This window comes from Calonectris borealis, chromosome 24, assembly GCF_964195595.1.
Source record: "Calonectris borealis chromosome 24, bCalBor7.hap1.2, whole genome shotgun sequence".
Taxonomy (NCBI): domain Eukaryota; kingdom Metazoa; phylum Chordata; class Aves; order Procellariiformes; family Procellariidae; genus Calonectris; species Calonectris borealis.
This window is the reverse complement of record NC_134335.1, coordinates 7,867,257-7,889,014: the sequence shown is the minus strand read 5'-3', so window position 1 is coordinate 7,889,014 and position 21,758 is coordinate 7,867,257. Positions and strand designations below refer to the sequence as shown.

The 21,758-nt window shown below is 54.0% G+C and overlaps 1 protein-coding gene across 2 annotated transcripts; it reads left to right on the top strand.

Moving 5' to 3' along the window:
* Positions 1–160: 160 nt before the first annotated feature.
* Positions 161–17,496, top strand: DCPS (decapping enzyme, scavenger). Of its 2 annotated transcripts, XM_075173093.1 has the most exons (6): positions 162–362; positions 1,783–1,951; positions 9,292–9,437; positions 12,846–12,959; positions 15,995–16,105; positions 17,045–17,496. In XM_075173093.1, exons 1-6 carry the CDS (start codon positions 192–194, stop codon positions 17,309–17,311), a joined length of 978 nt encoding a protein of 325 aa, XP_075029194.1. In that variant the 5' UTR covers positions 162–191; the 3' UTR covers positions 17,312–17,496. The 2 variants fall into 2 exon arrangements, with proteins under 2 accessions (XP_075029195.1, XP_075029194.1); XM_075173094.1 differs by lacking the exon at positions 12,846–12,959 and having other exon boundaries at positions 161–362.
* Positions 17,497–21,758: the final 4,262 nt, after the last annotated feature.

Genomic DNA, 21,758 nt, shown 5'->3' with positions numbered 1-21,758 from the left:
GGGGAGGCAGCTTGGGCCGGGGTCGGTCCCGCACCCCTCCTTGCGCCCCGAGGGGACGTGGGGTGGTGGGGCCGGGGGGCCGCGGAGCCCCGCGGCACCGCCGAGCCGCCAGGGGGCGCGCTCCCCGCGCGGCTCCGCGACCCGTTCCTCTCTTGGCGGCGCCGCGCAGGCGCAGTGCGGGAGGGGGCGCGATGGCGGAGAGCCCGCGGCCGAAGAGGAAGCGGGAGGAGGAGGAGGATGGCGGGGCCGCGCTCCGCGACGGGGCCGCCGCCACCGCCGCGCCCTTCCCGCTGGCGGAGCTGCGCCTGCGGCGTGTGCTGCGGGAGTCGGCGCGGGACAAGGCCGTGTTCCTGCACGGGGAGGTACCGGGGGCGGCGGGTGGGGGGGGGGGGGGCGGCCAGGCCCTGTCAGGCCGCCATATTCCCTGCTGAGGGGTAGCCCCGCCCCGCGGCGGCAACCTCGAGCCGGGCCACGCCCCCCCGCCAGCCGGGCCACGCCCCCTCGGGCGCCACATGGCGCGGCCGGGTTCAGCGTGGCCGGGGGCTCCCCCGGTGCCCCCCGGTTCACCCCCCCCTCGGTCTCCTTCCCCTCCGCCGGGCTGTGACCCGGCCCGCCCCTTCTTTACTCAACAAAGCCTGGCCTGAGACTCGCTTTTCCGGCCTGCTGCTGCCCAAATCCGGCAAAGCCGGGGGCAGGAGGTGGCTGCTCTTGGCGGCAGCGCGCTGGAAACCTTATTTCAGGCCTCAGGTGTTTGGTGTTTTTTTTTTTTTTCCTTAGTATAGCTGTTGCTTTTGGCCCAGCGAGCAGGTTTTTCGCACTTGGTAGGGAAACTGGCATTGAATTGCAAGCAAGATGCTAAATCTGGGGCTGTAAATAGGATAGCCGTGTCGATCGGGCGCCGTAAAAGGGAAATTTGTAATATTTCTATAAGTTTTACGGTTGGAGAGCCTGGCCGTGGCGCAGGAACCATGCAGCCGCCTCAGCTCCTGTCTCCTGGAGATGTGTATGCGAGCACGCGATGAGGACTGGGAAGTTTCAGGCTGCTGCCTCGGTCTCAGGGCAATGGGTTGATGGTCAGTGGGCAACTGAACTGGGCACAGTCCTGCCCACTCTGCCCTGTAAGTGTGGCTGGGGTGGGAGCCCCAGGTGAACCCCTTTGCTCTCCCCAGGTGGTGCTCAGTGAGGCCTCGCCTGGTTCCTGTACAGACAGGAGCGATTCGGCAGGGGTGTGCTCCGCACCCTGCGCCTCCCAAAACCAGGACGCTCAGACCCCGTCCGGATCTGGCTTGTGGTTCCTCGGAGCAGGGCAGCAGTGCTCCCTGCCCCAAACCAGCCTGACCTTAATGCAAACTGCTACGCCTGCCTCTGCCCTCTTCCTGACCTTCCGACCGCCCGCTCAGCGGCCCCGCGTCGACTTGCGAGTATCTGAGATGAAATCAGTGATGTGGGTCAGCGGGAATGCAGCCGCGGGCGCTGGGAGCATCCGGGGAGGTGCAGCTGGGCTGAGACGTTGTCCGTATCCCATGCTCCCCCAGAAAACCACCCGTGTTACCCTGATGGGGAGCAGATTCCTGCCGTGCTTCAGGGCAAAACGTGCCTTTGATTTTTGGATGGGTGCTGCCCAGTGGCCGGCTGGACTAGGAGGGGGTTTGCGCACGAGAATTGAGGGGCTGCAGGCTGTCTGCCGTGGTCCCTGGGTGGAGGCTTTCAGGTCCTGGCCTCAAATTCTCCACTCAGCGCTGGATCCGTGTTTACCAACAGCTTTATCCGTTCTTATTCCAGGTGACCGGTGCCTCCGGAGAGGGGACAGATGCCGTAATCATCCTGGAAAAGACTCCTTTCCAGGAGGAGAAGCTATCGGACCTGCTGAAGAAGCACACGAAGCTGGAGCTGCAGATGCGCAACGACATTTACAGCACGTACCACCTCTATCCTCCCCCGGAGCTGAGCGGTGAGCGCTCTCGGCCTTGCGTGGGGGGGATCTCGGGAGGCTCTCGCTCCGTGCCTCGGCTGCGGACTAGCGGTCGTGGCTGGGAAGCCGGTCGGTGTCCTCCTGCCAGCTCCGGAGGGGAGGATGCAGCGAGACAGGCCAGGGCCGCTGCCGAACCTGACCACGCTGCCCCGGTTGTGGTTTGGCCGACAGCAGCAGACCTGGCCGAGGCGGGGAGATCGGTGGATTGTTACCGCTCTGAAGGTGACGTCTTACTCCCGAGGCTTTGCGTGCTGCCTTGTTTCACGTCCTTTTCCCTGCGCTGTCAGGCACTTAGCTCAGCTAACGAGTAGCGGGCTGTTAAATGGCCCTCGCTTGATGACTTGCAATCATCTGCCTGTGCCTTGATGTAAAGTTGAAGAAGGGCTCGTGGATCTGAGAGCTTTCCTTGTGGTTTTATTTTCAGTGATGTCAGTTAATCTGGTAAGATGTTGTCTCTCCCCGTAAGGTTTACCTTGAAAACGATCGCTGCAGGGCGCGTGTCAGCTTCTTCGCGTTCCAGGGTATCATCTTACGTGCTTTATTTTTGTTGCCCGATGTCGCCTGGTAAGGACAGACAGGTAGCATGTTTGCAGGGGGATTTAAATGCTGGTAGCCTCGAGTGCCTGGGGCAGACAGGCACCTGGCCTCTGGTTTGCAAGCCTCTCCCTGCTGATTTTACACATCTGTGTGTTACGAAACCTGATTAATAACCGAGTACGACGAGGTCGGATGAGCGGGTTGGAGAGCTTCAGTGGAAGGCTGTCGTCCTGCGAGACGGATTCTTGTCATGGTGGAAAGGCGTCCGGCGATTGCGGCGCTCCGCAGCCGCCGCTGCAAAGCAGGGCTGCTCTTTCGGCAGGCTTCGATTTAACGCTGCTACGTGTTTAAATTCTGGAAGCGCAGTGATTAATTAGCGTCGAGACTTCCGTAAGCACAGTGATAGCCCAGCAGGTTTAACAGAGTCAGAATTAATCAGAGCGATAGCCTTAAGTAAGAAGTTGTTGTGCTCCTGAATTACATTTTCGGGATGTTTGATCTACTTTCCTGAAAATGCTCCTGTTTTAGCGCTGTTTCCATGGTGTAGGAGGAAGCGCTGCCTGGCTTTGGGAGCTCGCGAGTTGTCCAAAGCTGCTCTTGTCCTGTCGAGGACTCAAAATCAGAGGTTTCAGCGTGACAACGGCACATTTCAGTGGCAGGAGAACACCGTGACACCACGGTTGTGGCGGATGCCCTGCGTGGGAAGATGTTAAAGCTATGCTTCGTCGGCTGGAAAGACTCCTGCGTGGGCGCCCGCTGCGTTTGAGGCTGGCAGCGACTCGCAGCGATTCCCACGAGGTGGCATTGCAAGACTAAAATCCCCTGGGCCGCTCCGGTGCTGGCATTTGACTTCCTTGTAGCGCTTTGCTGCAGCGCTATATAACTCCGTCGTCACTCCGATAGCAAAATTTTTTTATTTAATTTAAGATTTGCCAGGTGTGAAACACCTCACCAGGGTGAAAGGGCTGTTAAAGGGTCGCTGGTCTCTGTCAGTGCCGCGCCGGGTCCTGCTTTTTCTGAGAGGCTGGAGCAAAACCGGGTGAATCTGGGTCTTCTCATGTCCTGTTTCTGCCCCTTAGTTAAACGATATCCTCGCTCGGGTTGTTTCTGCCCCGCGTAGCCACGCTGTTTGTTTTACCTGTGGCTGTACCAAACCTGCTGCGCTTTCGGATGAGTGTTCGTGCCGTTCCTCTTGCAGGTTTGAACGGGGGAAAAAGCCTCTGGCTTCCTTCTGCTGAAGTTTATCTTTTTAATTACTTTAAAAATTGCCTTTAAAAGGCAGCTTTTGCGGAAACGTTACGCTGCGGTGCATCTTTGCTTCCCAGCCCTCTCCTTGGCATCGCTGGGCTTGCTCTGGATCCTGGGCAGGAGATGTCTCGGGGACTGCGGACGCCGGTGCTGCCCTCCAGGCTCCCCAGCTCTGACCGAGGAGGCTTCTTCCTTCGAAGAAATTTAGAGCCAAATAACTGGTTTTTTGGGCATGTTGCGTGAGCTGCTGGTGGGCAGCTGGGCTGGCACCAGAAGAAACGTTCGCGTGCGTCAGGAGGAGAAGGAAATTGCCCTTTTGAGCCGAGTCGTGGCCTGGGGAGGGAGTCGACGTGAGGAATGCAGCTCATAAATCTAAAATGAAGGAGGAGAAATTTCCTGTAAGGCTGCAGACAATGTCAAGGCTTTTGAGAAATTCCTGGACGTCGAGTGATCGTCAAGCGAGCCCTCGCACGGGGTCTGTCTCAGTCTCTTAGTTGCAGGATTAGAGAGATACAGGGTTTTATCTCCCGGCGCGTGCAGCTTTACACCCGGTTAACGTGATGCGGTAAAAGTATTTTGCGGAAAAGGTCAAACTTCGGCGTTAAGGAGTTCCTTTGAAAAGTCGCCGTGCCCCGCAGAAGAGGAATTCACCTCGGGGATTTCACAGCATCCGCGGCCGAGCCGCCCCCACCCCAACGCTCAGCTTCTCGCTTTCCGAAGGGAAGGAAAACCCTCCGCCCCGAGGAAATCGCCACCGCAGGTGACTCGGCGACATCGGGCGCCTTGCTGGCCTGAGGAGCTGCCTCCGGCTCCCTCCGCTTTTTTTGAAGCGCGTTTCTCGATGCCGCCTTTGTGGTCTGAAGTCCCCCGGGGGTGTGTGTGTGTGGGGGGGGCTCTTCGTTCAGCTGGAGTTTCTTGATAGCTGAAAAATGGGTATTTTCTTCACCCTCTCCCCGCCTCCTCGTTTAAGTGAGTCGGATGCTGTTCCCCGCCTGGAGTCAAGCTAACCCAAGCCCCGTGCGATGAAAGCTTCTTTTGTCTCGGTGGTAAAAGAGCCTGCGAGGCTGGGCCGGTCGCTTTGTTTGCTTGGTGAAGGCAGAGAAAGGGAGGCCGAAAGAAGCACGTTACCTGAGCGAACGACTCCTCTCTGCCCTGGGAAGAGGAATTTCGCTCTGCTGCTGCTTAAAGATGGAGATTTTTAGGGCTGAGAGCGCACCGGCGTGGGGATGTGTGAAGACAGCGCCGGTCAGAAAGAGGACCTCATCTGTCTCTTGCCGGTTTTACTGGCCACTAGGAGAGACGTGTCAAGGTTAAAATGGGAAATAACATTTGCAAACTGGCTTAAGAACGGTCAGAGTTTATCTGGAGGGCAACCCAAAACCACCCGACGAAGGAGAGGGGAATTGGTGAGCACGTTTGCGAGGAGGAAAGGTGTCGGAGAGCGTGCCCTCTGATGGGAACCGCCCGGCTGACAGCGAAGGCAGGCCTGTGTGACTTATTTTAAGGCCAGTTGCTGGATGTTGCCTAGATTTAAGAGGCAGCTTATGCCTCGAGGTGTGGAGGAAGCCCCAGCTCTGGGACTCTCCTTTGCAGGGGGAGCGAGGGCTGCTTTCATAGCAGGGGAAAGATATTTTTTTTTTTTTTTTTTCCTGCTGCCAAAGGCTTGTCTGCAAAAGCCAGATGGTTCGAGCAACGCGTTTCCCGATAACATCCAGCTCCTGGTGGTGCTCGCACCCGTTTAGCAAGGAGAACTTGCTGTTTCCAGCAAAAAGCAGCCTCTTCTTTCCCGGCTGCTGAGGGATGTCATGTTTCACAGCACCAAAGCCGTGCCGGCGTAATTCAAGGACTCTTATCAGTCCTTTAAGGAGTCTTTATTCACTGGGCATGGCTCATGCCTGCGCTGCAGGCTGAGGCTTATTAAAAATGTCTAAAAACGAGCCCATCGGGAGATTCTCCGGCTCCATCTCTCTGACACAGGGTGGAGAAATTGTGGGAGAAATGGGAGAGCGTGGAAGGAAAGTATTCAGTCGTGCAGGAAGCGATACATATCCCTGCCTTCCCAAGCCCCAAAATCCTCTGGTTTCAGGCAGCGAGGAGCTGGAGAAACTTGCACGAGCTGCACGGGGAAGGTTGGTTCGTCTCCCGGCGTTTCCATGCTCCGCCTGCCTGGGGGGCTTGCCCAGCGAACAAAACCCTTTGGCGTTTACACTTAAATAAAAAGCTAGAGCCTGAAGCGGTGGGAAACGCGTGGGGTGGTTTGAGGGACGGTGGGAGGTATCACCGTGCTTTTGCTCTGTTTTTTTTTTTGGGAGGGGGGGTTGGTAACCTGCAAATTTCCTCTTCGCCGTGGCTGTTGCAGCTAGAGCCCACCGAGTCCTCCTCGGATGAGAGCCTTGGCAGAAGCCCCCAGCAGCACGCTTGGCTTGCCCTGGCATCGGAGACTGTGAGCTCTTGCAAGCTTTATCCTTTTCTTTTGTGCTTTTTATTTCATTCAATAACGAGAGCCCCAGACGTTCGAGGCAAAGCCGTGGTCGTACATGCTTGGGGGTGGGTTAAAATTAGGTGTTCCCCTGTGACTGCTGCGCAGTTGTGATCATAAAACCAAATAAGCTACGTTAATACAGCAGGGGGAGGTTGTGCTTCATTATATTTAGTTAGGGCTGCGTGGAAGGAGCTACCAGACGATGGGAAGACGGCGCAGAGCTGTGTGCAGCAGGAAAGAGGCTTGCAGAGTAAAGGAAAACTTGCAAGAATGCAAATGCGACTTTCTCTGCCGTTTCCTGGCACCTTCCTGCACCTGACGATGGAGTTGATTAGGCAGATTATAAGCCAAAGCTCAGCTTCTCGCGACCAAAGGGAGGAAAAAGCGCCCCTGTCCAAAACTAGAAACGGGTTGTTCCTGCCCTGCGTGCTTCTCTTGGCTCCCCGGCGTGTTTAAATCTATTTAAAACAAAACTACAGTGGTCAGTTTTAATGCAGCTGAGTGGGTCGGGAGGAGCGAGCGCGAGGCATCTCAGCGGGGCACCCTGACCTCCCCTCGCCGTTTGCACCGGCTTGAAATTGGACGTGCCGAGCTGGAGGGGGGGTTCGGCAGAGCCCGGGGACAGCGCGGCGTGGAAGGGCGTCGAGCCCGGAGTGCCTGCGATGGTAGGGAACGACTGATCGGGCAATTCACCCTACGAAGGGTGTTTGAGGCGGACCTCATGCTCATCCGGGTTCCTTCAATTAAACCTCCTTTTTTTTTTTTTATAACCTCCAGTTAATTGACGGTCAGTCCTGACTTCCAGAATAAACCACAGGCGTTTCGTGGTGTCCCTAGGCTGGCCTTCAGGAAGACGCCGGCTGATGTGACTCAGACGCGAGCGGAGACGATCCCTGACCCTACAGTGAGCTTAAAAACCCACGTCACGTGTCCAGCGGTTCTTTACCCCCATTTCCAGACCAGGGAAGATTTCGGCTGCCCCACGGCGTACACGATTCTTTAACGCACGCGGAGTCTGCCAGGAGCAGGGCGGCTTTTGAAATGGAGCATGAACGCGGCCCGTCGCCAGCAATGGAAAAGACTTCGTGTCAAGCCTGGTCTTGCCGTGGATGTTTCCTGCGGCTGAGACTTTGCGTCCCGTGCGCGGGCTCCTAACGATAATCGGGCTCTGAGCATTTATCAAACAGCTTCTCTGGCCATAGTGATTTATGCTAATTAGCACTGCTGGGGCATTTCAGGGTTGATGAGACCTCTGGAAGGGGAAATAATCATTAGCGAGCCACAGCCTCTCCCCTCCCTCCTCTTCCAAACATCTGCTGCGCAACCGCAGCTGCACATTAAGGATTTCTCTGAGCTCGTGTTTGGTTTTAAAGTATCCAAAGTGGCTCTCCCCACCAAGAGCAGCCACCCCCCCCAATTTAGGGAGGTGCTGGAGAAGCCGTGAAGGGTCCTCCGCAACCCCACATCCCAGTGCGTTGCATGCACCCGCAGCATGGATGAGTTTCTGCTGCAGTCCCTGCTCTTGTTTTGGGGTAGAAAATTAAATTCTGGAAGTTTCAGCCTGAGGCTGGAGGTGGTATTTTCTTATCTTTTGCCTTTTTGTTTTCTCCCCGGCGCTTTTTAAGCGAGGAGCGGCAGAGCTACAGCCTTGTCTTTTTTTTTTTTTTTTTGCTATTACATCATCCCGCTAGAAGTGCTAATCGAGTCCTGGAAAACAACCTTGTTTGAACATGTGTATGGTGGGAATCAGACCAGACTGCCCTTGTGGTTTGCATTTTCATATTTCATGTTACCAGCATTTTCCTGTGGATTTCATTAAGCTGGGTTTGGCACGAAATGAAAAGGCAGAGTCTCCCAGCTTGTGCAGCGCCGACCTTAAAAAAAAAAAAAAAAAAAAAAAAAAAACAAAACAAAAAACAAAAAACACCACCCCAGAAACCAGAAAACTAAAAAAATATAAAAAGAACCACCCTAAATCCTGGCTTTAGGAACAAATAGATATTTATATTCAGTGTCTGGCTGGCATATATACGTCTATAAAGCTGTTTGGTACCCCGGTGAGTGCGCAGCCCGTGGTTTTTGTGACCGTGGCAGAGCTTGGGCATGAGCTGCGGCGTTTGCTGCGCCCCAGCCACTTGCTTCGATCTGCTCGGGGTTTGTCCGGGCTGGAGCGGTGGCAGGCTCTGTATCGCGCGTCTAATCTTGGCCGAAGAGGGATATTTTCCGAGTGTTCTACAGCCGCGGGTAAGATCCACTGCTGCCGAGGTCAGAGCTGCCGGGTCGACGAGGTGCGCGCTTGCATCGTGTTTAATGCCGCAGAAATTACGCGGCGCGGTTTTAATCTCAAGCTAAACAGAAATCGTTTTCCTTTTGCTAAACAGCTAAATGCTTTTTGTTTGGCGGCGGGTGCAGGGGAATCGGCCAGCCCTCTTCCCTCAGCTCATCCCGCGCCGCGTTAACCCATCGGCCTGTGTGGTTTGCTCCGGATCCGTCCCTGCATCCTGATGGAAGAGCTCTGGGAAGGAGCTGCTCCTCCTGCCAGCCCCGGCGCGGCCCCGCTGCTCGCAGCTCGCACCACGTCTGGTTTCGTGGCTGGAGAAAGTTGCTGGGTGCTTGCTCGATAACATCCCATCAGCTTCGGATTTAAATAGGAGGAAGATGCGTCTCTGCCCCCAGGCTTGTGTTTCTGTCCCGGTTGTTGACTCCCTCTTCCCTGGGAGCCCCAGCTCTGCCCCGATGTTGCTGATATGCCTGAAAGAGCGAGTGTGGGGAAAAAAAAAACCTTTCAGACAGTGAACTCCTCCACCTGAACTGGAAAGACAGGCCCTGGCTGTGTTGTCGGCTTATCCTTCCGCGAGAAAAGCAGCGGCAGCCCGAGAGGTTAAAGCACTTGTTTGCTTTCCGTGTCCGTTCTCCCCCACCCTGCTATTTTATCTTCTAAAAATGCGTTAGTGCGGCATTTATTGGAAGGGAAAAGAGATTTATCGGGGACTGAAGGAAGTGATGTGGGTTTCATCTGTGATGGTAACTGGGTAAACATGTTTGTTTCTAGAGATAAAAGCCACAGTGGTGCACCCCGCCACGGAGAAACACCTTCAGAAGTATCTCCGTCAAGAAGCGCACCTCATCCGTGAAACCTGGGAGGATTACAAGAACATAACGCTGCCCTTCATCCAGTCCCAGAGCTTCAGCGTCCAGGTATGGGTACCGCTGCTTCCCCTCCGCAGAGATGGACGGTTTTTTGGTCTCCTCCGACACGCTGGGCTGTCAAATGTCTCCTCCGAAGCCCAGGTTGGAGGCAGAAGAGTCGGGAGTGCTCTGCCCCCCTCTCCCTGGCGGTTGTTCTTCCGCGGTGCTGCACCCTCTCATCGGGCTGGGCAGCCTGCTTCTCAAACACCACCGGATTATTTCTGCTGGTCCTGAGTTGCGACGCTGCCTGCTGCGCTGAACGCATCCCCGTATCTGTCGGACTTTCTTGAGGCTGTCTGAGCTTTGGGGTAAGCTCAGCGATGCTCTCTTTCTCCCCGTCCTTCTGTCCTCTGGGGCGTCCTTCTCCATCTTTGCAGAAAAACGTTTGCTTTGGGGACATACCTGAAGTCGCCTTTCTTAAGGTTTCTGGAGAATTTCTGTGCTGGGGCGTTCCTCCTCCTTTCCGAGGGTGCCTCCCTGGGCGTTGGTGGAGTTCGCTGGGCTTTTTAGGAGTCTCTTGGGTGTTGTGGAAATGGAAAGGCACAGATTGCTCTTGGAGTCCTGCGTCACAACTCACTCTTCAGGCTACTCTGCCTTCCAGCCCTCCGGTCCATGGCGGAGCCGTACTTTTAGTGGTATTTCTTGCCCCAGGCGGCAGCAATGGACTTTTTTCCTGTTTTATATCCCCTTTGACCGTTCCTCTCTCTACCTTTCTTTAGAGACCAAAGGAACACAAGTCTGTAGGGACCAATTCATGCCAGCCTGGGCAGAAGGTGGGGAATAAAACAAATCCTGGGGCTGCTGAGGCAGTTTATCTATCCATCTATCTAATATCTACCTATCTAAAATCTATCTATTTATCTATCTACTAGTTTATCTATTAAAAATAAACTCCAAAAGCCAATCGACCACAGGCCTTGGCTATGCCCCCCCCCTCTTTCCTGCTGCCTTAAACAGCAGCAGAACGGTTAACAGGGTTTGCTGTTGCAATGTCTGTTTTCTAACGGCTTGCAGATGAACGTGAACCCCGCTTTCTGCGACTCGTACCAGAAGGCACCTTGCAAGCCGCAGTGTGCGCTCAATTACTCCTCGCCCGCCTGCTTTTCTTTTGCTCTGTCGTTCGGCTTTCTCGCCGGCAGCCAGGCTGCAACACCCATAACGTACAGGCGGCGTTTATTAGCTGGAGAAAGACGAGAGCATGTTTCCACCAGGCAGCAACCTGCAGGGATGTTTTCCCCGTGCTTTTGCTCCGAAGGCTGTTAGGTTTCCTGATGTAGCAGCTTCAGAAGTTGCTTGAGCTCGCTCTCACTGCCTCTTCCACCGAACGCTTGCGAGCTGATTTCTGTACGTGGAAACACATCGCTGGTGACCATCGGGAGCATCTCCCAGGAGATCTTGGTCGGCACGGTCAGTCCTTGACCTCTGTGATTTGATAATGCAGTTTCTTGTCTTTATCTAACTGGTTTTGACGAGCGGAAGGGGAAATGTGAAGGGTAACGGAAATATCGGCGGACTACAGAAGCGGCTCTATTTTCTGCTGGAGGATGCAAATTGTGGATGCTTTCAGTATAATCGTTTTATTGTGGTGCCAGGCTCTGGACCATGTGTTGTCCTCGCTGGGCTTGTGCTGGAAACAGCAAGAGCAATCAGCTGGTGACCTGCCCATCATGTGAGGCTGGGTTTAAAATTCCGCTCGTCTGATCGGTGAACTTATTTAAGGCACTGATAGTTCGGCACTTGTGAAAAGAGCAGGCATAAGAAGGAAAAACAAAGGGCAAACTTTCATTTCCTGCTGAGCTTCCTGCCCTGCTTTTCTTCCAGGGTCACAGAGCGCAGCGGTCTGGTGCTTTGAGAATCTAATCTTCTCTAAGATATTGTTGCGAAGAAGAAAAGACCAAAAATTTAAGCAAAAATAAAACCAGATCAAGGGCAGAAAGCTTTGTTTGTCTCCAAGGATATATTCAGGTCAGTTCACAATGATCCTGAGTTTTGATTGGATTAATTAAACTCCTGGCAAGGAGTTCCCCAAAAGGTCTGGGTTTTTTTATCTTGAGTGTCTGGCGTGCACAGAGTTCACTGAGCCAGCTTGTGTCTGCGAGACTGGCTGCATCTTCCTTACCCACCTGGGGCAAAATGTTTCATACCTAAATTTGATGGGGAAAACGATGTTTTGAAATGGTTTCAGCTTTCAAGCCCTAGCCGTTTTCTGCTTGCCTTGACTTATCTTCTAGGGACCTGGCCGGGGACTCCCTTGGCAGTCCAATACTTAAGATAGAGCACAAATTGCGTTGTGGAGGTGTGAAGAAGGATGCTCAAGCTCGGGTTGGTAGCCAGGAAAAGCAAAGGTGCTTTCTGCTCATCTTATTCTGTCACTTATCCCTGGTCGCTTCCATTTCGTAGCTGAAATTTGTCTCTGGATGGGGCTTTGCTTTGAAGGAGGAGCGCGGGGGGATAACCAGAGCAGGGATTACAGGCAGTCTGGAGGCTGAAGCTTGAAATATAGAGGAAGAAGAGCGGCGAGCTGTTTTCTAATCAGCCGGGAAACCAAGAGACGTGCATTGCCCAAGAAAACACAGGCCTTTCCCATTCGCCCGGCGAGTGCTGGCTGCCAGCAGCCGGAACCGCATCCAACCTCGGGCTCGCAAGCGATCCGCTCCTTCCTTTCCGAATAGGAAAAACCAGCCGAGTTCCCTCCCGGACCTAGCTGTAAAGGGTTTCGGTGCAACCTGGGAGGTAAAAAGGTACAAACAGCCCCGCGGTGCTGCGAGAGGCATCTGCTGAGCCCCACAGGAGCTGGTTTCCACCGCCGGGGTCTGCTGCGGGTTGCTGGTGTTGGTGGCTGATCTGTCTGAGTGCCGGTACCTGTCCGTTGCCCACCGGTGGGAGCACGGAGGAGGGATGCGGCTGCCCCTTCTAGTGCTTGCAGCAGCTCCCTCTCCGGCCACGTAAAAGCAGGCAGGTCTGGTTTATCGCTAGATCGCATCGGGCAGAACGATCTCCAAATCCTCTTAGGGGCAAATGCAACTATTTGTACGCTGGGCTAAACCATCTCTGTTCAATACCTTGTCTCCAGCTGCGGCCGGTTCTTAATACTTGAGAGGAAAACAAAAATCCCTGAATAATTTAGCTAGCCGGTGGTGCAGTGCCGTGCAGCGGGATCAGGAGGGTATCTTTTCACTCGAGTGCTCATAATAGCCTGGAGTTTGTTGTTGGAGTGTTTTATGCATAATTAACTACAAACGTTATCAGCCATGAAATTATTTGGTCACCTTAAAATCAAGTTATTGCTTTTTTTTTTTTTTTTTTAACTGTTCTACTTGTAGCGAATATGCACTAATCCATGAGCTTGGGCTAAATGTGCCTGAGGTGTTGGGTTTTTTTCCCTGCTGGTTTATAAATCGCATATTTCTCTTTCAGTGGGTGTATAATATCTTGGAGAAGAAAGCTGAGGCCGATCGAATCATCCATGAAAACCCAGATCCTCGCAATGGCTTTGTTTTAGTTCCAGATTTTAAGTGGAATCAAAACCAGGTTTGTTTGCTCCTCTTATCTTTGAAGGGATGCTGCTTGTCGGAAGGTAATCCAGAGGAAATGTCCACTTCCCTGCTACTAACAGCACTGTAATGAAAGTTTTAGTAGGGGAATGCGTCCTTCCTGTTCACGCTGTCGTTAAGTGATGATATTGCCAGGGCCTTTTATCACGTGCTAATTGTGGATGCTGCAAAACACAGGCTGTTCTCACTGCTGCCGGGCGATTTATTTATTAGCTTTGCTTTCTCTTTCCTGTATTAGCCCAAATGTTGTTGTGATGTGTTTGAACCTAAATCCAGCTGCGTATTTGTTCCTGCTGAACTTGTTTGGGTTTTTTTTTTTTTTTTTTTAATGCAAGCCTCAACTTTAAGTGCAAACCGGGCAGATGTGTTGGCCTTCGCTTGCTGCAATTAACTCTCCTCCACAAAATATTAAACAGATGGTCATTAGCTTATGAGCAGCGGCTTAACCCCTCGTGGGAGCGGCCACTCGTTGAAACGCAAAGGGTTTTAAGCCCAGGCTGTAATCCTAAAATGAGTGGCTCATTATTTCCTTGGGCTCTGGCTCCCTTTCTGTACTTCTGGGGATGTGCCTGGGGAGGTGAAACTCCGCGCGTGCAGCCCTTGAAGTCAGTGGAGTCAAAAAAAAAAAAACAACCACGTCCCCTTTGTCTTTCTGATCCTCAAAATGCTTCTGCAGGTGGCCGGGGAGGGGGGAAGTTACCATATGATTAAAACTTAAAAGCGGGAACTAAAAACCAAAAAAAAATCGGAACACAAGCCTGCTCATGGGTGAGGCAAATTCCGTATTTGTGTGCTGGGAGCACCTATTTGTGGTCTGGTGCTGAGTCACCTGGCAGAATGACTCGGGGAGGACAGGTGAGTAAGTCACTGCGGGTAGTCTCCGGTCACCGTGAATTCCTTGCACGTCGGCTCCTCGCATCAGGATTGCAGACGGATGGGCTAAAAATTGCGCTTTAGCTTTCTCTAGAGACCTGTTGTATCCGCATCTTGCGGCTAGCGTGGTCAGGGAGCCCTCAGATGATCGGATTTGTCTTTAGAGGAGGTTTCCCCAGGCTGCTGTCGCCTCTTGGTACGCCGAACAGGATCATCTTGATTTCTTCCCAACGGCTGCCGTCTGCAACAAGAACGCCGTCATCCCTGGGGCTATCCGGGACCTTCGCCTTGCCCGTCTCTTTCCCAGGCAGGCGAGCCAGCGTCCCGGCAAGGGCTGTCGGCTTTTGCCTTTCAGCCAAGGAATTTCTTCTTGGCTGTGGGTGACGCCGAGCCAGAGCTGATCCCGGCAGCCCCGGGGCTGCCTGTGAGCACCGGTTCTTTCTGCCGCGTCCCACCGAACAGGCGAGGCTACTAAATTAAACGAGGGAAGCGAGACAGAGCTCCTAGCAGGACTCTCCGAGCCTCCCCTTAGAAGTCCTTTCAACAGCATCGCCTCGCGCTAGCTTAGCGCCTTGCCCGCAAATGCTACGAATTCACCTCTAATTATTTCAGGTTGATTGACGAGAGGAAAATTTCTCGTTTGCATCGTGAAGTCTGCACGCTTGCTGCCAGCCTCGACCTTCTGGGCGCTGCGTCAGCTCCTGCTGCCCAACTTTGAGTTGGTTTCTCAGGGTTTGGTGTTTTTTTAATTTTTTTTTTTTGGTGTGGGTTTTCCCCCTACCTCCCCCCCACTTCTTTTGAGTTGGTTTCAAACCCGCAGGAGCCCCGAGGCGTTGCCTGAAACGATGCCCGGCATGACATCATTCAGGGCCTTTTTAGCAACAGGCTTATTTGTTTCAAACAGCAACATGCAGATGTTGTTCTAAGGAGAAGAGATGTTTCCTTTCCCTCCCCGCCAGCCAGCCCTGATCTGAAGAGGACAAGCTGATACGCCGTCTTTTTCTGGAGCTGTGCACAGGCTGCCTTGGAAATCAAACCGAACCATCAGCGTGGCTGTGCTGGCCGGGTGCAAATAGCAGCTTCGTGTTTTGAGAGCCCCGAGACAGGGTCCCGAGAGCATCTTTTGGTACAAGCATCTGTTTCCAAATAGCCAGATGGGTTTCTCTTCTCAAAAGATCTGCTGGGTCTCAAGTATCTAAACGCTTTGCTTTGCAGTGTTTATATTAGAAAGCCACTAACTGAGCTGAAGGAGACAGGGATATTTTATTTTCTTTTTTTTTGACGTGTAATGATCCGCAACCCTATGTCTTGTTAAACATTGAATTCGGTAAGTGCTTCGGGAGATGCCAAAGGTCTGGCTGAGAGCTGCTGAACGGACGTATTTTACTGCACTGGGGTTGTCCGGTGAGTGATTAGGTCTTGAAAATAGTTATTTATAGAACTGGTGCCACTGGAAAGTGGCCGGCTATTTGCACAGTGGAAGCTTTTCACTCGGAAAAATCGACAGTCGCAGCTTTGGCCGCTGCGATTCACTGTAAATCCTCGTCTGAGCGTGGAGATAAACCGTTCGCTTGCTCTGCAGAAAAAGCCATGCTCGGCGCGGCGTCCGCATGTGGGGGGTGCTGGCAGACCCCACAGCCGCCTGGGCTCGGGCCGGTGGGTGCCTCAGTTTCCCCCACGCAGCAGGGTGGGTGCCAGGACCTTTTCTGCCAGCCTCGGTCTGCACAGGGATGACGTTTTTGAGGTGCTCAGGGAGGTGGGAACGTGCAGGGGAGACGGCAAGTGCTGCGTTTACGGTAGAAAAGGGTTGATCGATCGATCTGCCTTTAAAGCCGAGAAGATATTTGTGATGCCGCTGTTTATTGGTTGGGGTGAAGCTGTCCTCTTCTGCTTTTTCCTGGACGAAACCCAATTTGTCCAAAAATGATGCTTGGAGGTGCAGCGGGTTTGTGAGCGCCTCTCGTACCGGGAGATCCATACTGGATTCCACCCAGCTTGGCTGCGGGTTAAACACGACGGCAGGTAGCCCCTGATAACACAGCCTAGAAAGCTGCGGTTGGTGCGTCGGGTCCAAAGTCCTCCTGTTTCTGTCCGCTCTTTCTGCGGTCACCTTTGTCACCGTCCTCCATCTCCCTGCAGCTGGACGACCTCTACCTGATAGCCCTCGTTCATCGCCGGGAGATCAAGTCGCTTCGGGACCTCACCGCTGAGCACCTCCCGCTGCTGAGGAACATCTTGCAAGAAGGCAAGGTAAGCGCGAGGCCGGTCCGACGGCCGAGGAAGAGCACGGCCTGCCTGCCGCAAGGTCGCTGCCTGCGTTCTCCGGCAGCTGCCTAACCCTTGCGCAGCATCTGCGTGGGGACCAGCGACCAAGAGGTGATGATACCTCACGAACCGCGGCTGCGCTGCCCTCTCTAGCGTCTGTCCCTGCTGCTCCGTCGGCGCCTTCCCCGGGGCGTCGGAAAGCCGTACCGCATTCGAGGCGTTTCGGGGGTGCTCGATATTTCTCCGTTAGCGGTGAGCTGCAGGAGTCGAGCCCTGTCCTCCTCGTGTTGATAACTTCCTTCCCAATCCCTTGACCGTTTTCACCGGCTGACGCGTTTTTTCCAGCCCCGTGACGGGGCGTGCTTGGTAGATGGATGCGCGATACCTTTCTCTTTCCTTCACTGCGTTCGAAATTTGGAAAGTAATTGCACTGGGGAAAGCGGAGATTAATTAAGAGATTAGTCAGGGGATTGTGGCATGCTGAGCAGCAAACCAAGCCGGCGTGCCAGAGTTCGCTGTTGCTGTTTATAGCTTTAATTACACCGGCTGGTAACAGGATCCCCATAACTTGCCGAGCGAGCCGAAGCGATAAGGGTGGAAGGGAAAACGATACGAGCGGAGAGCACGTCCCGTCACGGAGGGAGAAAAGTGGGGCGGCCGGAGGCGTCGCTCCATCCCTGCGGAGGCTGAAACAGAGGATGGGGATGAGCTCTGTCCTTCCCAACTTCTCCCTCTCCCTTGCTGTGAGGATGGAGGAAGCAGAAATCACTTCTGCCTTTCTCTCCGCCTTTTGTGCCATCCGGGGATGCTCCTTTCCGTCCGTCGCAAGGTCTGTCTGTCCATGTGCTGCCTGCCCCCAGCTGCCCGTGCCCTCGCTGCGCGTTGCTAGTCCCGACCTGTAGTTTTTGGTTTTTTTCTCCTTAGGAGGCCATAGCGAAGCGCTTCGGCGTGCCCGGATCCCAGCTGCGAATCTACCTGCATTACCAACCCTCCTACTACCACCTGCACGTGCATTTCACCGCCCTGGGCTACGACGCCCCGGGCAGCTCCGTCGAGAGAGCCCATCTCCTGGCAGATGTGATCGACAACCTGGCGCTGGACTCCATGTACTACCAGAAACGGGCTTTGACCTTCGCCCTTCGGGCTGACGAACTTCTGCTTAAGAAATTCCAGGAGGCAGGAAGAGTGTGAGCTGGCAGAGGCGCTTTTGTATCTTTTTATTTTTAATAAATGCCCGTTTTCGGGGTTTTTTTTTTTTTTAAAGGTTTTGGTGCTTATGTTTTTTTAACTCTGATTTTGTACGAATTGGGGCTGACGGCCCATTGCTATGGAAACCGTTCCTTCTGCTCAAGTCGATTAAAACATTGATTGAGTAACCCCTGTTAGTGTACTGGTTTTTACCAGGGTCTTAGCACCAGACTGGGCGCCTCTGGGATGCAGCGAGCAGAGGCGTTTGGGCAGGAGGGTCTGTGTGCATCCGTCTTCTCCACCCAAAAGACAGCCCCAGCCACCCAGCGTCAGCCCAAAGAGGGGAGTAGGCAGCAGGAGGGGGTCCAAGAAAACCCGCCGTCCTCAGAAAGCTTCACTTATTTCCTATGGATTTACCCCTGGGAGCGGAATTGCAGCTTTCCTGGGGCAGGGAGGGGTTTCTTGCTCCAAGTAAATCAAATGACTAACCCGAATCCTTGCCCCTCCCGGCTGGCCGCCGTGGGCTCTGAAGGCAAACTTCACCTCTACCCTGCTAATTAGTCATATATCTGGCTTAAATGAGCTCATTTAAAAGGGCAGCCCCTCCCTGACACAGGCTTCTCCAAAGTTTTGCCAGGATTCCTCAGAATGCTCATTAAAAAAAAAAAAACATAAATAAGATTGCTCTTCCTTCTGCCGAGGGGGTGGCTCAGCAGGACGGTAAATGCCTCCCTGCAGCTGGAGGGTCCGGCAAAGGAGCATCCCGAGACCCTGGATGACTTTGCTGCCGCTTTCCAGCTCCGGTGAGGTTTTTCTTGCTCCGTCGGTCAGATACCAACTTCTTCCTCCCTGCCTGACTCTGTTTAAGTGGTCCTCACGCCGTGACCCGGCGAGAGCTGCCCGCTGCGGTGGGAAAAACGCATTTCTGCGTACAGAGAGGCGTGGGCCGCCGAGCCAGCCGTCGTTTCCCCTGCATCTTCTCTGCCGGATACCAACCTGTGAAAACTTCATGAGTTCTCGCTGCCAAAAAGGGCTCTGGTTTCTGGTCAGCCGGTAACCAGGGATGTAATTGCAGGGGTGGCTACCCCAGTTATTTATTCCTTTCAACACACTGGGCTCTAAGAGGGGTTTTTTGGTGTGTTTTTTTTTTTTTTGCTGATGGGGGGGAAAAACCAGATGTGATTTGTTGTTTGCAGGGGTGCTCGGTGTGTGTCCTGTGATGGAGTGGTCCGGAGCCGGCTGGATTGCAAGTAGCATCATCAGAGATGCCCGGGGCTTTGTTCGGCTCATCCGATTAATAAATATTCAGGTCAGGCAGTTCCCTGCTACCTTTTAGCAGCAGGGAGAGGCAGAGCATCTGGACGCAGCCACCTTTTCTTACTTCGCTGCAAAAACGCAATACGTGGTATTGCCAGGGTAATCTGTTAGGGGAGTCTTTCCCTCTTGTTTCAGATCTACCCATCTCCTGAGCAGAGCACATCTGGGGCCGGAGTTGATTTAGGAGCTGGGGATCTGGAGATGATCAGCGTGGTTGGCTGTCCCCTGGCTCTTTGCATCCCTAGGTTTTAAGTTGCTAAGGGAAAGGGATGATTTTTTTTCGATACCAGAGCGTTTTCTGTGCCAAGAGGGAGCTTGGTTTCCCTGGGTGAGGGAACATCACCGTTTTATGTACCCACCTAGGTCAGCCTAGGAATGGAGATGGTTAAACAACAGGCGGGACCATCCTGTCACCCGGGAAGTTTCCCTGTTCTTCAGGTTCTTAAAAAAAACAACTGTCTTGAAAATAGATTTTCCGAGGGCTGCGACAGACGACCGAGCTTCCCATCTTCCGCAGACCATCTGTCTGCTCCCGCTGGAGGAATCATTTCTCCTGGGAGACTGGAAAGCGTGCTGCCTGGCCATCACCCGTCTCCTTTGGGAGCGGGGAGGGGGGATACGTGGAGCCCAGGATGGGGGCTGTCCCTGCCTGCCCCAAGAGAAGAGGGCAGGGGGATGCATTCTGATGGATCTTCAAAGGATTTATTGAGGTCTTGGGGCTGGGTTTGCAAAGCCAGACAGCGTTTCTAGGCTCTGGGTTGAAGAAGGGTGAGCCCGAGGTGGTCGGCAGGCGGCAGGACAAAGCCGGCTTGTGCTGGGCATGAATCGCCCCATTCTTGTCCCTCTCGAGCAGATGCTGCCAGCCTGGCCGAGGGCATCCCCCTCCTCTTTTATTAATAGATCGCGCTGGCCTGGCTCCTGCTTTGTCCTCGTCGCCCTTTCGGGAGCGTTTCGGCTGCGGCGTGGTGGCGCGAGGCCATCCTGGGGTGGCAAAACCTCTGCCTGCGCACTGGTGGGGCAAGAAAACGGTCCCGTTCCCCATTGCCCCAGCCGGGGCATTTTCTAAACCATTTTATTGATGTGATTTCTGAATAGCTTTGGGCCGGGTGATGGCATAAATTCACATCTCAAGCAGCCAGGATTTCCGCCCCCCCCCCCCCCCCCCTTTTCTTCTCCAAATTACTCGGCTCTCATCATGCTGAATTAATCTAACTGGCAATTTATCCTTTGTAAATTAAATATTAGGGCAGGGTGTAGTCATTAGCAATGACTAACTACCCAGCAAATGCTCGTGGCGTTCTGCTAAGGCAGCAAATACGTTTCCAAAGCACGGTATTTTCTGGTGGGTTTTAAAAACGCGTCGTCTACTGGAGCTGCGGTGGCTACTGGAAGCTCTTTGCTGGTCTTTGGGTCCACCCAAGGGGTCCCTCGGGAGATGGGTTACCCATGGAGATGTGAGTAGGCAAGGCTGGCACCCCGTACCTGCCCCGTGGATGCAGGACTGGTGCGCTCAGATGTCCTGAGGTTCCTACGGGGCGGACACAAGCGGTGTTTGCCGCTCAGCACGGGATCACCATCGTTTCCCCAAACCTTGGTGAAGCTCAAGCCGCAGCACTGAGACCTCTCGGCGTTGGAGATCCGGGCAAGGCAGCTCATCTGGGAGACGTGGAGCTGGAGCAGCCCCCCGATGTGCTGGGTTTGCATCTCTGCAAGGGCTTTTATTCTGCTCTCGCTCCTGGGGCCGTGGGGGGATGCTCCGGGATGGAGTCCATCACCCCCAAACGAGCCCATCCCACCATCATCAGCGGGAGGGAGCTGGGGACCGAGAATATCCTGGGAAGCGAAGCTTTGCAGCCTCTTTTAATATTCTGTCTTGGGGGCATGGTAAAAATAGACATTTGGGATGCATTATTATTGCTGGAGTTTTATTGAACGCCGTTTATTGTTTTCAGATGCAATAAACCTAGCCGGGGAACCCAAGAGACCGAAGGGTCTAAATATCCTTCAAGCAAATCCCAGCTCCCCCCGCTGAGCTGTGGCCCCAGTAATTACCCCAGGATCATCTACGAGCCGGTGGCAATTAAAGCCTAATTACAGCAGGCTTGCCAGTCACCATGGGTAGAACTCTCTGCCCCGTTGCCCCTCTTCTTGCCGGCAAGGAAACCCCATCCTACGTAGGTTGAGGGACGAGGAGAGGATGCTCTTCAAATATTGATGCAGTTTTTCGATTAGCCTTGGCAAAACTGGAGCCATCAGCTCAACGGGTATTTTATCAATTAATATTGTTGGCGCTGGACACCTCGGTCTTCAAACAGGGCTGGTGCCCTCCAGGTTCCCTCTATCTCTTGCTTTCCAGCCGGATAAAGTGGAATAAACTTTGCTGCCTTCAGCAATGAGCTGCCTACACCGGAGCCAATATTTCACATTATTTCCTATTTAAAAATCGGCGTTAATATCGCTAATTATCTCACGGATTGGCAAAAACCCACCCCAGCGCCGGAGGGATGGATTTAGAAATAAAAACCTCGAGGGGCTCGGCTGCTGATTTTGTGTATCGTGATGATGGGATGGAAATGAAATCCCGTGGGAGACCGAGGTGGCCGGGCTCGGGGCATTCCTGCGGTGGGAATTAATATCTCCGCAGGCCAAAAAAAAATACCCAATATTGAGTTGATGATTTTAAGCAAAGCCAAGAGCCTCTGCGCATCATCTCGTGGTGGTTCCGTGGGGGGAACGGTGTGAACCCCCGCCCCGGCGCAGCGTAAATCCCCGGTGGGGAAAGCATTGCCCCCTCCCCTGCCAAAATTTGCTGGGAGCTGCTTTTATTTTTGGGGAGATTTGTACCAAGTTGGGGAGGAAGAGGGGGGTTGAGCCCACCATAAGTTTGCCTGGGGAGGGGGGCTGCCCGCAGCGCTGTGATTTTGGGGGGTCCGCTGGGCATGGCGGGGGGCGGGCAGTTGTCCTCCCCCACCTCTCCACTGCCGGGGGATGTGGTGGGGGGGGGGACGGAGCGGGTGCCTGCAGCTCCCGGGATGTTCTTCCCCTCCCTCCCTCCCGCCCATCCCGGCTGTGTGCGCAAGCGTGCCCGCTCCCCGCCCGCCCATCCCCGGGCTGGCTCCGGCATCCCGCACCG

Bases quoted from the DNA above. Each gene is read 5' to 3' on its own strand.
- DCPS (XM_075173093.1), top strand. From the start codon at position 192: ATGGCGGAGAGCCCGCGGCCGAAGAGGAAGCGGGAGGAGGAGGAGGAT. The intron at 9,438-12,845 runs GTATGGGTACCG...TTTCTCTTTCAG, and splicing joins CCCAGAGCTTCAGCGTCCAG to TGGGTGTATAATATCTTGGA. The intron at 16,106-17,044 runs GTAAGCGCGAGG...TTTTCTCCTTAG, and splicing joins ACATCTTGCAAGAAGGCAAG to GAGGCCATAGCGAAGCGCTT.